This window comes from Onychostoma macrolepis, chromosome 21, assembly GCF_012432095.1.
Source record: "Onychostoma macrolepis isolate SWU-2019 chromosome 21, ASM1243209v1, whole genome shotgun sequence".
NCBI classification, from domain to species: domain Eukaryota; kingdom Metazoa; phylum Chordata; class Actinopteri; order Cypriniformes; family Cyprinidae; genus Onychostoma; species Onychostoma macrolepis.
The window spans coordinates 3,189,181-3,206,326 of NC_081175.1; the positions used below are offsets into that span (position 1 = coordinate 3,189,181).

At 35.3% G+C, this 17,146-nt stretch overlaps 1 protein-coding gene across 1 annotated transcript; it reads left to right on the forward strand.

Annotated features, from left to right (window-relative positions):
- Positions 1 to 1,505: 1,505 nt before the first annotated feature.
- On the forward strand, positions 1,506 to 16,622 carry csf1rb (colony stimulating factor 1 receptor, b). The gene is made up of 21 exons (XM_058758589.1): positions 1,506 to 1,509; positions 1,917 to 2,180; positions 3,188 to 3,472; positions 3,583 to 3,716; positions 6,780 to 6,945; positions 7,034 to 7,229; positions 8,849 to 8,970; positions 9,057 to 9,165; positions 9,297 to 9,490; positions 9,580 to 9,695; positions 9,764 to 9,890; positions 9,993 to 10,097; positions 11,299 to 11,409; positions 12,614 to 12,776; positions 12,905 to 12,975; positions 13,059 to 13,162; positions 13,815 to 13,937; positions 14,805 to 14,916; positions 15,019 to 15,118; positions 15,208 to 15,313; positions 16,085 to 16,622. Exons 1-21 carry the CDS (start codon positions 1,506 to 1,508, stop codon positions 16,211 to 16,213), a joined length of 2,841 nt encoding a protein of 946 aa, XP_058614572.1. The 3' UTR covers positions 16,214 to 16,622.
- The last annotated feature ends 524 nt before the right edge of the window (positions 16,623 to 17,146 follow it).

A 17,146-nucleotide genomic window follows, 5' to 3' on the forward strand; every position in this document is an offset into this window, starting at 1 on the left:
TCACCCTAAAATGAAAACTTGCTTAAAATGTACTCATGCTCAGGCCATCTAAGATGTAGATGAGTTTGTTTCTTCATCAGATTTGGAGAAATTTAGCATTACATTACTTGTTCACCAATGGATGCTCTGCAGTGAATGGGTGCCGTCAGAGTGAAAGTCCAAACAGCTGATAAAAACACCACAGTAATCCACACCACTCCAGTCCATCAGTTAACATCTTGAGAAGACAAAAAAACTGTTTGTAAAAAAACAAATCCATCATTAAGGCATTTTTAACTTCAACCCGTTGCTTCCGGACAAAATCCATAATCAATAATATCACTTTCTCTAATGAAAAAGCCATCTGGTCTGAATCAGGAGAGAAATATATACAGATCAAGCATCGTTTACAAGAGAAAAGCTCAAAAAAGAAACAAAATGTTTTGATGTGAGAAATAACAGGGGATGGACATTTTCAAGCATTTTTATGGATTATGGATTTTAACCAGGAAGCAACCGTTTAAAAGTTTAAACGTCCTAATGATAGATTTGTTCCTTACAAACACGCAGCTTTTGTCTTCTCGAGATGTTAACTGATGGACTGGAGTGGTGTGGATTACTGTGGTGTTTTTATCAGCTGTTTGGACTCTCATTCTGACGGCACCCATTCACTGCAGAGCATCCATTTTGTGAGCAAGTGATGCAATGCTACATTTCTCCAAATCTGTCCTCATGAAGAAACAAACTCATTGATATCTTGGATGGCCATTTTGGTTCTTAAATATGAGGTCATAAAAACTCCATGCATGATGCTGTTCAGAGTAGTTTGAGATGGAGTGTTTACCTTATCATTTCATAAACTTCATTCACATACAGCAGGGCTCCTCAAATCCAGTCCTGGAGGGCCGCTGCTCTCAGAGTTTAGCTCAAACCATGATTTCCTGTAACTCTGAAGACCCTGATTATGTTCCTCAGGTGTCTTTGATTAGGACTGGAGTTAAACTCAGCCGGCAGGGTTGGTTTTGAGGAACCCTGACATACAGCAATATAACTTGTTTGAGGGGAAATTTTGAAGCCTGCTATATGTGTGCTCCCTTTAGCAAATGAAGAACTTGTCAGCCCATATGATATGACAATGAGTCATTTGGATAAGAACTCAGCCCCTGACACCAGCAAGAATCCCCCCGAGGTGTCACCGTCTTCACCGTGCTGCGGACTGGATGAGCTAAAGCATTCACTCGCCCAGCTAATCCAGGAAGAGCGAGAGAGCAGGGGCTGGTTCGGCGAAATGGTGAAGATCCTAAATCAGCTGGTGCAGGAAAACAAGGAGGTGGCCAGCGTTCATGCTGAGATGCTGAAGGCCCTGCGGGCCACGAGCGACCAAGGAGAGCAGCAGCTTCACCACCTCCAGAGCATGGCTCGCCTTCAGAGCCTCCTCGTGGAGAACCACCAGGCATTGCTGCTGCAAGTGTCTCGCATTGCTACCACACTGCAGGATTCGGCCAAGAAACAGAGCAAATAAAAGCATGGGCAAAACGGCCATATGAAGCATTTCAATGGCATATTATACTTGTACTAACAAAAAGGCACTCAATAATAGTTAAAAAAGAGAAAGAATCACAATAACCTAGCTAAATCTGAAATCGTAATCAATAAATGAAATGAAGTTGATGTTTTGTGTTACTCTCTCATAACGTCACACTTGAAAGTCCTGCTTTCTGGAATGATTTTTTTTTTTTGTACTGTTGTGTGTTATGGTTCATCTAACCTGTTGCATGAAGAAATGTCAATAAACAAGCTACTGATGACACCTTTGTCTGGCATCAAGAATCATTGAATTAATAAATCAGTCAATCTGTTTCATTATCTATGCACAGCACATTATATATGCACTTTTTCACTTTTCTTGAGTTTCTCTGCTCTTCTGTGTGTCTGAGCAGAGTTTCCCGCACCAGTGATAAAGCTGAACTCCTCTCCGCTGAGTCAATCTGAGGTGGTCTGGTCAGCTAACAAACCCTTCATTCTGAGCTGCGAGGGACAAGCGGATATCATATGGATAACAAGGCTCTGGAAACACCAGAAAAACATCTTACGAAAGACCCTCAGCGTCCAAAAGCCCACCACAGATTACACAGGAACATACCGTTGCAGCTACAAGAATCAAAAAGACTTGTACTCAGAGATCCACATATATGTTAAAGGTATGTGCACTATTAAACATTAGAACGATTATCTAAAAGTCAGTGCTAATGCATGTTTGGGATGGTCTGTGAAACTAATTTTTAACTTTTGTTTTGCTTTTAGTTTTAATGTTTCTTTTCAAAGTTTGACGTGCTGAATATTAAAATCACAGTGCTCGTGAAAGCTAAGAAAAATACTAAAAAATCTTACACAAGCTAATCTGTTAGCTAACAACAACAGTTTAACATAAACGGTTAGCAAAAGTGAGCCGGACAAAACTTCAGAAGTGTCCGTTGAAGAATTTTTGTCCCACAGAAAGATAAGCAGAAAAGACATACTGTTTGTAGGAAATGGTTTGTCATACAAAAATATTTCGCCTCTGATCGCTACTGACAATCACAATCGAGGATTGCAGATAGCTGTGTAATAGCCACATTTATTAACAGTGCTGGGGAAAGTTACTTTTAAAAGTAATGCATTACCGTGTTACTCCATTAAAAAGTAACTAATTGCATACTTTTGTGTTCCTTCTTGTCACCTGAGCTGGTCTTGCTTATATATTTTTAATAGCAAAGAGCCCAAAAGTTGTATTTTGGCAACTGTAAAGGCCCTTTCACACCAAAAGTGAAATTAAGAAGCGCCTCTGCACCTCACTCCCAATTTCTCTCAACACTGAGACAGAAGACATGTCAGTGAATAAGTGGGAAAACAATGTAAAATTAACTCTGGTAATGTGTTACTTTAATAGTTACTTGAAAAAAGTCATCTGATTACGTAACGTGCGTTACTTGTATTGCATTACCCCCAACACTGTTTATTAACAGTATGCACACACTCAGCACAAGAAACTGAATTTTAAGAACAAAATTGACATTAATATGCAATGAATATTTCAACTTGTTTGACATTTAATGGGTCAAAATAGTGCTTCACAGCATCTGCACTTAACTGTCAAGATGCACAAACACCAAGAACATAATGGAAGTAAAAATATCGTCTGAAATGTCTGTATGTTTTACTGCAATAGATTCTGTCAAAGCCTTCACTACCCCTCAACGCATAACAATAATTCAGAGAGAAGGCTCAAATTACTTGCTGGACTGCTTGGTGACAAACCCAGAAAGTACTGAGTTCTCGCTCCAGATGGAGAATGGATCTGCTGTCCCGTCCGAGATGAATTACACTGCGGATCCCAAACGTGGCATACTGATTCAAAACCTTCAGCCTAGCTACAGTGGAGATTATGTTTGTACTGTCAAAATAAACGGAGTCCAAAAGAAGTCTGACACCTTCCAAATAACTGTCATGAGAAGTGAGTCGTGTTAGTCTTGTACACAGTTTTGTACAATGTTATTAATAAAAAACATACCAAGAATCTTATCTTGCCGTACCAATCCAGCACTACCCATCTATTTACTGCAGAAGCACGTCAGCCACCAGCGGTGTCACTTCCAGCCAATCAGTACGTGCGAATTGTTGGTGAAATGCTGCATATCCCTTGTCACACCGAAAACCAAGATCATTCATATAACATCACCTGGAGCTCATCAGAAAAGGTGAAGTGATGTGTTTTAAGAATTTGATATGATCGCAAACATGAAACAAATTCTGAGATTATCGGTGAGAAACTGAATTAATTAAGCAATAGAGTGGGCATCATTGTATTTTTGGTCTTAAAACTTCTTGAAAATGTGGCCTTGGGCTGTGTGTCATTACACAGTGTCTCGAACTACATCTGGTCACAGATATGACCGCAGTCTGTTGTGAAATTCTAGTCAGTGGGTCTCCGTTAGTTTATTCTGAAGTGATACACTCACTGATCATCTTGTATAAAGAAAGCCTACATTAAACCAAGTTAGAAAGATTCACCGCTTTGTCTCAGCAAAAGTTTTGTTGCATTCAGGCCCCGATATACTCAGTGTAGACTACGAACATCCTGACACCATTCACACTGCTGAGAGCGGCATTTGGATTAATATGTAAAGCTACATGCTTTCCTCTCAATAACAAAACAAAAATAAAGTCAGAGGGACGACAACAGTTAGGAAAGCACCATCATGGAGATGTGAATATATTTACAGCAGCTCTGGAATTCAGCACTTTAGTCAAGTAATGTTACTTTTATTTATAGCACTTTATAGAATAGATTGCTTTAAAGCAATATGCTACTTTTCCATTGTTTTTCTATTGTGTGTCTTTTGCAGCGTCTCGCACATGAGCTCAGTAATTTTAAGATGCTGTGTCAAGTTCAAACAATTCCATCTTTTACATCTTTTTACATGCCCATCAATATCAGTTCCATAACAGTGGACCAATCAGAAGAGCCCGGAGGCGGGGCAAGCGTTGCAAGCTTTTATTTAGCAAAAGGCTTGTGTTGAGCTTTTTTTGTGTAGCAAGTTGACATGGCAATTTTTTAATTTGATGGCAACATAGCGACTAAAAACGAATGGTGACTCAGTGTGCTCCTGTGGCCTGTCAGTCCATTGTTTACCTTAAAAAGTAAAGGTGAACCAGTACTGGCTGCCCAGGTGTAAAGGAATGAAGTAAAATATGCACATTTTGTATAGGTGTGTCCCAATTGGCATACTTATGCACTATTCAATGTCATTTTGTATAGTATAAGTACTGTGAGTGGTGTGTTTACACTGAAAATTTCAAGCAGAAGAATGCTTCACTGATGCATTTATCTAACCAAAAAAAAAAAAAATTGAGTAAAACCACTCAGTTTCATTTCCTGTACCTGGCTGTGGTTCAGCATACCATGACATACAGTGGTGTGGATTTGGTTTGGCGAAGCTCTGTTTGGATCGGGGAAAACATTATATAGTGCTTGCCTAGTCTTAATAGTAATTCACAGTTTTCATGAAAAATAATCCAGCCGGTTTGAGTTTGATGTGTATGTCGTCTCCTGATAGCTTTTTGAGTGACATGCCTCCACTGCTTCACAACAGAATTTTTCATCTGGTGCATCTAGAGTTGTCTTGTTTGTTCACTTTGTTAAATTTACGATTCCGAGTTGCACAGTTTGTTTCTTTTTATTTGTTTCTTTTTTGATGTTGACCGGAAAGAGTAAATTCACATTTGAGCAGGGAAGGAAGGCAGAACATCATATTTTGTCATTTGTTGCAGTTATTAAAGCAACGATTTAATACAGAGCACACGCACACATACACACACTTGAGCATGATATTTCAGTTCTCTTGTACTATTTTCAGATTAATTATTGCAGAATCTTTTACGGAGCAACTGTTTCTGCTGACTATCAGTTTCAGTAGACCTGCTTTGACGATGTAGTTGCATATTGTGTATCAGTTCATTATTTAAAGCTGTGTTTTTTTTTATATATATGGAAACATTTGTTTGAATAGGCTATATTTGAAAAAAAAATAAAAATAAAATGAGTCTGTGGTTATTATAAATTTGTGGGCAAGCACAGCTGAGAGAACTTTTTTTTGTGTAATATGTCAAGATCTTCTCTGTGCTGTCCCTCCACAAATGTGACCCTGGACCACAAAACCTTAAGTGTCAATTTTTGGAAATTGAGACTTATACATCACCTGAAAGCTGAATAAATAAGCTTTCCATTGATGTATGGTTTGTTAGGATTGTACAATATTTGGCCGAGATACAACTATTTGAAAATCTGGAATCTGAGGGTGCAAAACAATCAAAATATTGAGAAAATCGCCTTTAAAGTTGTCCAAATGAAGTTCTTAGTAATGCATATTACTAATCAAAAATGAAGTTTTTATACATTTACAGTTAGAAATTTACAAAATATCTTCATGGAACATGATCTTTACTTAATATCCTAATGATTTTTGACATAAAAGAAAAATTGATCATTTTGACCCATACAATGTATTTTTGGCTATTGCTACAAATATACCCCAGCGACTTAAGACTGGTTTTGTGCTCCAGGGTCACAAATAGGAAGGTCCTGGATTTGTCTACCAGCTCAGTGCTGGCCAAGTTCAGCAATGTGTAACGTTATCGCTTCTTCAACTTTGATAGACTGGCAAATATTAGAGGTCTAGGGAGGTCTAGATTTATAGGGTTGGCTAATGTATAGGTGCATATTTTGTAATTGCATCAACTGGCAGATGCCAAATCTTGCTCGTTAGGTGTTACAACACAAAGCACAATCACAAAAATGAATCAATCAATTCATAATTTACAGTATTATGACTTATGTCAATTTGCTATACTAATAAAATTACTGTTCAGACCAAGACTAGACCCCTTGAGGACCAGATCCAGACCAAGACATAACCCCAAGAACTATATACATTACAAATTATACATTACCAAAAGTTTTCTAGCTTGTATATTTTTATAAGAAAATCACTGAAACAAATGGTTGATGAAATGCAATCCACAGCTAAAGACAGGAGTGTTTTCCCTGAAAGTGGTGTGGGTTACGTCAACCATTTGTTTGTGATTTTCTTATAAAGGCATTCAGTGTAGTCCTGCATGTTTTCAATTCAAAGCCAAGCTATTCAGTTCCTCTGATTCCATTTCAGTTCCTGATTGTCTGCAAATATGATGCCAGATTGTTTTGAATGCATACTAGAACGTGTTTGATTAAAGAACTTGTTATCATGATTTGTCCTATTCAGGTACTGAATTACGAAAAAACAAAGAGAGACAAAGGGTGTGAACAAATTTGCTTCATTAGTATTTTGACCATTCATCAAGTAAACATATCCAACGCAGGGAATTTAACCTGCACTGGCCAAAATGAAGCTGGAAAAAACAGTGTCACAGCAGTTCTCAAAGTTGTAGGTAGGTTTCTTCGTGTTGTACAGTGATTTTATTCAAGCTTTATCTGTGAAATTGTGTTTTAAGTTGTGGTCTTGTTGTCTTCTTTCAGATAAACCGTATATTGAGCTTAAACCCATCCTGTCTTCTGAATACAAAGTGAATGGAACAGATATTGAGGTGATGCAAGGGGATACAGTTGAACTTGCGTTGCAAATTGAAGCATATCCAGAAGTTAAACGGACAAGTTGGAAAACTCCCAAATCAAATCACACCCATGAGGAGACATTTAACAGGATTAATAATAGGTTAGTTCATTTGTTTCTGTTTCTATAATTATTTTTATTATATGGACCTAGATCAGTTCTAGACAAAGTATACTTCAGTCGATTGCACAGCCTTTCAAATTTGTTATTTTTTCATGTGTTTCCCAGAATTCACTAGTTCGTTTATCCATTAATTTGTTTATTTTATGCCTTTATTAATATTATTGATTACTGATTACATTAACTGTGATAAATTAAGCATGTTAAGTGTAATTTCACAATTATAATTAAATTAATTAATGAGAATATTAAATTAAACAACTAAATGTGACATAAGACTGACATCATGCACAAAGCACTGACGCATTATCCCTCGTGAACAAATATAACGTCTGATATTTGCATATGTGCATACCAGTGTACCATTACAACATCCTTTATGAATAAACAAGACGTCTGATGTTTGTATAGGTATTTGCCCAGTGTTGGGGAAAGTTACCTTTAAAAGTAATGCATTACAATATTGCGATACTCCCTAAAAAAGTTACATTTTATAGAAAGTAATGCATTTCATTACTTTTGCATTACATTTTCTCATTGGTCTGGGCTTGTTTTTAATATAAAAAGTTCTATTTTTGACAAAATTAAAAGCCCTTTCACACCAAAGGTGAAATGAATAAGCCTCAGGCTGAAGGAAATGTGAATTTACTTCTGTACAGTAGAGGACGCAGCTCAAACAAACCTTTCAGCTGTGCTGCCATTCTGGATTGAAAGAAAAAAAAACACAGGAGAAGAAAGTTCAACACTCTTCAGCAATATATATATATATATATATATATATAAACCGCAAACACAAATGTTATGTTTATCTAAAGTCATTTTTGCTTATTAGTGTGGTTGATTTGGATCATCGAGTGTCAGCAGCATAGACACTAGTTAATAAACTGGGATTAAATACATAAAGGATATTTGTGTTTTTTAACATATTTAAGTATTGCAGGCTTGCGTCATATGCATTTTACTGTTTTTATTTATTTTGAGGAATACCGAATCTGTTTTTATGCGAGTGAAATGTGTAAATGCATGTTCACATTTAGTGTGGGGACAGGAGAGCTATCAGTCAATGAATCGAAAAACAATGCAACTGACATATTTAGTTGAAAAAGTAACTCTAACTATTTTTTCTTGTAAATTAAAAAGTAATGCATTACTTTACTATCTGATTACTAAGTAATCTGATTATGTAACTCGCATTACTTGTAATGCATTACACCCAGCGCTGTATATCCCAACGTACCCTCGCATCTATGCATCTATTTCAATGTCCGCTGTGCACGTTGTTGCGTTAACTTGGACAAACAGTGCATGTTTAAAGACTTTAGGCCGTGTCAGCCTTCCATAGGTGTCCATTTCCTTATGATGCTCTTAGTGGTTTATTATTACTCCAGAGCACTCATAAATCTATGATCATTTTTAAGCACTACTTAAGTTACAACGGCTTTGAGAAACAGAAGCAAAACTAAAATGAATCATAAGACAATTCTAAGATCCGCTTGGACTTGTAATACTTTTGGGAAATGAGAACCAGAAATATTTATCTATTAAACGAGAGCAAGCTCTATTTTGTTAAGTAACGATAATCATGTGCTCATATTTAACAGTGACAACTATATGTCTACAATCGTGCTGAAAAAAGTTGGAGCACAAGATTATGGTAACTACATCTTTACTGCCAGGAGCGCCAGTGTCAGTGCCTCCGTTATTTTTACAGTTCACGTCTACCGTAAGTCCAGTTGCTTAATAGAGAACATAAGATCTCAAAAAATGAACAAAATCGAGGTTTGATCATGTTTTCTTTCCAACATACAGAGAAACCCAATACTTTGATTAAGTGGGAAAATGGAACAGCCACTTGTGTGGCAACCGGTTATCCAATACCCAGGATTCAGTGGCTCCAGTGTGAAGATGCCAGAGCTATGTATGTGTCATTTTTTTGGAAATTAGATCACACATACAGCACATAGTTTGTCATTTAGGGTAATGTGGTGTTTTTACAAGATATTTCTGAAAATGCTCTAATTTTCTGATTTTATTATGATTGGGTGACAGGTGTAGTTATAACCAAACATCAGCTGTGGAATTAATGGCCACCCAGTCCATTTTCGGGGAAGTCTCAGAGTATGAACCAGTGCTGGTGAAGAGCGTCTTACCAGTGACCAACCCAAATACTACTTTAACCTTTGAGTGCGTGGCTACAAACATTGCTGGAGATGATCATGATATCTTTACTTTTAAAATTTCATGTAAGGAAAATGCAAACGTCCCTGCAGCTGAGCATGTTTTTGTGCATTTGAAATGGAGTGGTCATCTGATGCATCTTTAATGTGCATAGATGTCCCTGGTGCTACATCGGTATGGTCAATGTCAGTGTGGATCACTGTTGTTCTCATTGGAGCCTTGTGTCTGGCCATATTAGGGATGTTGATCCTCTTCTACAAGAACAGAAAGGTATGTTTTTCAGTTGTACTCGCAAATGACGCAGTAAATCGCTTTTTAACACCATCTCTCTTTTTAAGGCACACAAGTATGAAATCCAGTGGAAAATCATTGAGGCCAATGATGGCAACAACTACACATTCATTGACCCCACCCAGCTTCCATACGACAAAAAACTGGAGTTTCCTCGAAATAAGCTGAAGCTTGGTACTGTAACCTCGATCATTCTTGCTGTTTTACATTATAATTGTGTTTTTTTTATTAATGATGAGAACCACTGCAACAAACAATTCATTGATTTTACTTCAGGACAAGTTTTAGGAGCGGGAGCTTTTGGGAAGGTGGTGCAAGCAACCGCTTACGGGCTTGTCAAGGACGAAAGTGTCACACGAGTGGCAGTGAAAATGCTCAAGCGTAAGTTCAATACACATTATGACAAACTGGAGTGAATTTTATGTAAATATATTTTAATATCTTAGATATCAACTCGGTGCAGTTTAGGTCGTGAAAGTTGCATAATGGATTAGGAAACAATTGAAAATTACAACATGTAAAAACCACATTCAGCAACAAGGGTGTGAGTAACATTTTATGCTAACATTGTAGACATCGGCTATGTGCTGAAATGCACTAAACATATTTCCCTGTTAAATTTGCCTTTTACATTTTTCAAAAGTATAAGCGAATTCAAATATATATAATTATGCCTAGTGTTGGGGAAAGTTACTTTTAAAATTAATGCATTACAATATTGCGTTACTCACTTTTATGGAAAGTAATGAGTTATGTCACTTTTGCGTTACTTTTTCTCATCTGGGATGGGCTTTCTTGTTAGTTTTTTTTTTTAATTATATTTTTGACACCAAAAGTGAAGTGAATAAGCCTCAGGCTGAAGGATATGTAAATTCGTGTCTGTACAGTAAAGGCGCAGCTCAGACAAACCTTTCAACTGTGCTGCCGTTGCATGAAGAATAGCACGCAGGAGAAGAAAGCTTAACACTCTAGAGCAAACACAAATATTATTTCATATTAGGTCATTTTTGCTTATTAGTATGGTTGAACTGGATCATCGTCAGTCAATAAATGGGACAATAAAGTAACTTGCATTACTTATTTGAAAAAGCAACTCAGATATTTTCCTCTAAATTTAAAAGTAATGCGCTACTTCACTAGTTACTAGGAAAACACAATATGTGATTACGTGACTTGCATTACTTGTAATGCATTAGCCCCAATACTGATTATTCCAGTTATCCTCCATTAAACACAACCCATGGTCTTCTGGTGGTGATAATTAAGTCCAAATGCCCATGCAGAGGATCACATGACTGTTTGAGTTTGCAGTTTAGCACAAAATCACTGCTAGCAAATGCCCATTATAATTAAAATAACTGATGTGTCACTTGCTTGCAGTATAGTCAAGGTACTAAAACACTGCTAATGTGTACAGGAAGGGAGAGTAACTAAAAATCAGTCCTGGACATATATTTTGGACAGCCAGGGTAACAACCTTGAGCTTGAGACAACTCTGATTTCAATCTGTACAGGTGTCTTTTTCTCTATGTGTGCCCTGTTAAGAAAAACTTACAAAAACATTATTTTCTGAACCAAACAGCTAGTGCTCGCTTTGAAGAGAAAGAAGCACTCATGTCTGAACTGAAGATCTTGAATTATATTGGACCACATGAAAACATAGTCAATCTGCTGGGGGCATGTACTCAGGAAGGTAAGTCAGTCATATTTTCTAAAAAAAAAAAAAAAAAAAAAGATTTTGAATGAAGCATGAATAAGTAATCAATTAGCAGACATTTTCATTAAAAGTGTTAAAAATGGGGCCCAAAATCAGCATTCAACAAGAACGATGGTATTTGGGGATGTGGTCAAAGACAAATTGATGAGAAGGGGGGTGCTAGTAATACTTTTTACTTTAACACCACTAAGTAAGTGGATTTTTTAAAATGCTATTTATCTCAAACACTGTATACAGGTGTGTATTCACACACTGCCTGGCCAAAAAAAAAAAAAAAAAAATGTACATACTAAAGAGTCTAGGATTGTGTCATTATTGCATTGATTAATATGTTTCTGGCATATTGTGTGTTTGTCAACAATTCTTTTGACCCTAACTGATGCATTGTGTAGCTTTTCATGTCTTACTCGACATCTTAATCCAACAGCAGTATGGCTCTTATGATTGATGGATAGATACGTTTATCAGAAATCGCAATGTCACAATTCTCTCGATTTCAAATCCTGGCATTGCAGAATGGTAGAAAAGAATAATTCATAATCATATTTGAACTGGGGAGTTAGTTTTAAGTTCTGAAACTAGCAGTAGGTTTTTATCGTATAGAGTGACCTCTCATTTGTGTAAATATCCAAAACATTTTCATTCTCCATTTTATGATCCCTTTAAATATTGTTAAATATTTATTGTGCATACTGCTTATTATGGAAGCCCATTTCCACCACTGATTAAAAAATCTCACAATTCTGACTTTTTTCTCTCGCAATTCAGAATTGCATGATATAAACTCGCAATTGTGAAGAAAAGTCGATTTGAATTATAATCTCATTTTTTCCCCTTAGAATTGGACTTTATAACTTGCATTTGCGAGTTTATATGTCACAATTCTTAGAAAAAGTCAGAATTGTGAGTTAACTTGCAGCTGTGCTTTTATATCACACAATTCTGAGGGAAAAAGTCAGAATTGCAAGTTTATATCTTTATTTCTCAGAATTGTGAGGTTAAATCTGTCAATTCTTTTTTTCTTAAAACTGTGAGTGAAAAATAAACTTTTTAAATTTTTTATTCAGTGGTGAAACGGGCTTCCTTATGTTATAGACTCCTAAATCAGTTTAGCATAACAGTTGGAAAAATAAAATATATATGTTGGTTTATCTCTGAATTTGGCTTTGGTCTGGTGTAGGACCGATGCTGATGATCACAGAGTACTGCTGTCACGGTGACCTCCTCAACTTCTTGCGTCAACGAGCAGAAACATTTGTGAACAATGTCTTTGGAGTTCAGAGTTTCCCAGAGGATTCAAACCTCTACAAGAATGTGGCTGTTCAAAAGAACCATTCGACAGGGTATGTTAATGTCAGTGTCATATGAGAATGGCTGCAGGCTTATACCTTTGCAGATATTTCAGTGGCTAAATGCGCTGCGATTCGTAGTGTCTCTTTAATTGTGAATCATTTACACCTCCTTCTTGTAGGATGACTTACTCTGGCTCAGAGAGCTTCAAGGATGCACAATCAACACAGATGTCAAAAGACATTTGTCAAGGTAAAGTAACAAAGGTAATGCTCTTCTAAATATTTCCTGTAAAGCAACTATTTCAGAATCATAATTTTGGTCTGTTTCAACAGAATCTAATGAAGGAGGGAAGGATGCATGGTCATTGGATAATACTGATTTACTGAAATTCTCCTATCAAGTGGCAAAGGGAATGGACTTCCTAGCCTCCAAAAATGTAATATTTCTTGGTTATATACAGTGTTATTTTAATAGCATTTAGACACTATTCATGGATAGTTTTTATTAATATTTTGATTCAGTTTTATTGTTTTCATGTTTTAAATATTTAATTTAGTTTGTATATACTGTGTACATACTATATATACAGTATATATATATATATATATATATATACATATGAAGAGTTTATTTGCAAAAACAGATTACTCCGTTTTTTTAAATGTTCAAAAATCGTGTTTTTTATTATGTTATCGTGTTTTATTGTGTTTTAGTGTGTTTTAAGCTTATTAAAAAATACATGAAATACTTAACCCTAACCCTAACCCTAAATACAAAAACATGAAAATTGTTAAAAACTGAGTTATCTGTCTTTGCAAATGAACTCTTCATATATATATATATATATATATATATATATATATGTGTGTGTGTGTGTGTGTGTGTGTGTGCATGAAAATTGTAGCTAATGTGAAAGAAATGAAGCTCTCCTTTTTACACTTGAAAGTTGCAGTGAAGATAGCATTTCTTTTTTCATATTTTGGTTAACTATTTCTTGAACGATACCAAACCTTACAGTATGACTAATTATAAGGAGGATTTAGTTTGTTTTTGGTACCCTGTCATTTTCTAATGCTGTTTATGATCAGTGTATTCACAGAGATTTGGCTGCACGGAATATTCTTGTGGCCGACTGCCGCGTCGTCAAGATCTGTGATTTTGGCCTTGCTCGAGACATCATGAATGACTTGAATTATGTAGTAAAGGGGAATGTAAGTTAGTTTTTCTTGTATTCTCTTTATATTAACAATTTACATTTGAATGTAATTGTGCATTCTGCTGCCTTATGAATTACTTAAACTACTGAATGAATTCAAACAAATCTTTTCATAGATATGTATCACAAGCAATAGCACATGCACACACACATGCACATATGCATAATTAACATAAAGACTATCACTGCACTGTAGTGCATGGAATCCAGCTTAAAAATTAAAAAGGGTAATTGTGTCTTCTTATTTCACATTTATGCCTTTTTTCGCATTTGTAAGTTTACAATTTGCAATTTTGATAACACTTCAGAATAGGGAACACTTATTAATTATTAACTAAGACTTTTCCCTCAATAAATTCCTAATTTGCTGCTTATTAATAGTTAGTGCGGTAGTTGTTAAGTTTAGGTGTTGGGTAGGATTGGGAATGTAGAATAAGGTCATGTAGAATAAGGCATTAATATGTGCTTAATTACTACTAATAAATGGCTAATATTCTATTAATATGCATGCTAATTATCAACTAGTTACGAGACTTTAAAATAAAGTGTTACCACATTTTTTTTCCCTTCAGAACTTACTGAAATAAACTTGAAGTTGCATGTTACAAAGTCAGAAATGCGGGATAAATTATACATTATATATATATATATATCTTTTGTAACTATGGACAAAATCATCTGCTAAATTAATAATTATATATATACAGAACCCAAAAATATGTGCATAAATAAATGAATATAGAAATTGCATTCAGAGTAGCAGTTGGTAAATATCTTTTCCCTTTTTCTCTAAAAGTCATTTCATCAAAAATATTACCTTTTTTTTTTTTTTTTTTTACATTGTGTTGTATTGGTTCTGCAGGCACGGCTGCCAGTGAAATGGATGTCACCTGAAAGCATATTTGAATGTCTTTACACGGTACAGAGTGATGTCTGGTCATACGGTGTGCTTTTGTGGGAGATCTTTTCCTTGGGTAAGTGAATTGACTTGTTTAAACTAATTTAAAAAAAGGACAAGAACTGAAGAAAAGCTGAGACTGAAGGCATTTTGTTGTTACCGTGTTTTCTGTTTTTAGGTGTGAGTCCTTATCCCAATGTTGTGATTGATGCACAGTTCTATAAGATGATTAAAGACGGTTATCACATGCCACAACCAGATTTTGCCCCTCAAGAAATGTGAGTTTAAAAGCATTTGTAAAGTTTTGGGAAAGTAACAATAAATAATAAGCAAATCTATATACAGTAAGTGACTTGACCTCCTGTAGGTACACAATAATGAAAATGTGCTGGAGCCTGGAACCAACTCTGCGTCCGACTTTTGCCAACATCAGAGAACTTATTGCAAAGTTACTGCCAAAGCAATCCAGCCAGGTGAGGCACACTGTTAGTAAGCAAAATATAATCAGTTTTCTAGTATTTATCATTTGATTTTTTTTACCGTATGCCTTTAACACATTTATGCAATTTGACATTATGATTGTGTTACTGATTATAGATTACATCATGAAAATTGTAGTTAGTAATGTAATCTAGGTTACTCATTTTTAGATTACTTTTTTTTATCAAACTTGTTTTAAAACTTCTTAAAAAAAAAAGAAAAAAGTATTCAATTTTTTTTTTAGTAACATCATAAAATGCATTAAACATTAGCAAGTTGATAGTAAGTGAATAGTGAGTTTATAAAATCTAACAATTAATTAAATCATAAAAATGTAAAATAAAAATAATTTAAACACTTATAAATATAAAAACATAGTCTAATTGCTTGAGAGGTGCTTGTCCCCTCAAATTCAGAAGCTTGCTTTCAGAAGCTTTTGTGTGAATAATACGTAATCATGTAATCAATAAAAAAGTAACTGTGATCTGATTATGAACATTTTTAAAATGCAATATACTCTAATTACAAGTATTTAATTTTTGGAATCTGATTACGTAATCCGGATGACATGTAATCAGTTTCTACCCACTGCACAAAGGCAACCTACATACACAGTTTTACTGGAAGACGACTTAAAATTGGTGACATTGCACTTCCCACAGCGCTGTATGCAACCAACCATGCCTTGTCAATACATCTGAACAGCTACAGTACAACACATAATTGTTGTATTTATGCAGGAAGTAAAAGCTTCTTCTTTTCAGCAGAACAATGAAGACATGTATCCAGAGCTTCAGAGGCAAAACAGTGGAAAACTGATGGAAAAACAGTGTGACACAGAGTCAGTCTGCAGAGACGAGACCCAGCCTTTAATGAGGAGCAGTTTGACCTAACAAACAAACACGATTTTTCATGTCTGTATTTAGATGTAGAGCAGAATTTCTATATAGCCTGATATGTATTTTGTCTTTACAGCAATGACTTTGTAAAATCATACTATATCATTTCGTGATTCTTTTGTAGCAGATCATTTAGTATTTTACTATACCGACTTTTTAAAACTATGGCAGCTAACACTTTATCACTTATCTGCAAATATGTGTATTCCTTCTTATTTTTTGTTTGCTTTGTAGATGCAGCAGCTGTTTCTTTTTTATGCATGTTACTCATTGTAATTTATATCTGGAACCAGTAAAACATAATTTCATTTGTCTTTCAGACTGCAAAACGCAGCATATACTTTTAATGCATTTTGAAATGCATCTGAAAAAAATAAATAAAATAAATAAATGTGCACCACAATTTTGGTAGCCCCATGAGAGTAAAAAATATAACTGAAGTATAATTATTTTCATATTGTACGTCAAGTTCACCTCAGTGATTAAGCATACAAGTGGAAAAACATGATTTTCTGTTTCGCTTGGATATAAATACAAGGTGACAAACAGGATAATCATTATGGTCCTATAATCATCTTATGGAGAGAAGCAAATGATGTGCAATTCAAGGTTGTTGAGCTGCATAAACCAGGAAAATGGCTTAAACTTGGCTGATATTGAAAAAAACCTTAATTTCCACTATTAGGCCAATACTAAGTTTAAATCACTTGGAGACTTTACTCATGCTTACTTATGGTAAGTGGTCTGATTTTTCAGTGCAAAAGCACCTAATCAAAACTTGCATAGGCACAATGAAAATTTATTCATGCTAAAATTGTCACGGTATTGCTATATTTTTAATAAATTGATCCTTTGACGGACTATCACTGGCCAATAAAAACGCTAGTGTTAAACTTTAAAACATATATCTTAATGTCACTTTTGTGG

Excerpts from the sequence above, each read along its gene's own strand:
- csf1rb (XM_058758589.1), top strand. Across the intron at positions 2,181-3,187 it reads GATCCACATATATGTTAAAG|ATTCTGTCAAAGCCTTCACT; the intron begins GTATGTGCACTA and ends TTACTGCAATAG. Across the intron at positions 12,777-12,904 it reads CAAAAGAACCATTCGACAGG|GATGACTTACTCTGGCTCAG; the intron begins GTATGTTAATGT and ends TCCTTCTTGTAG.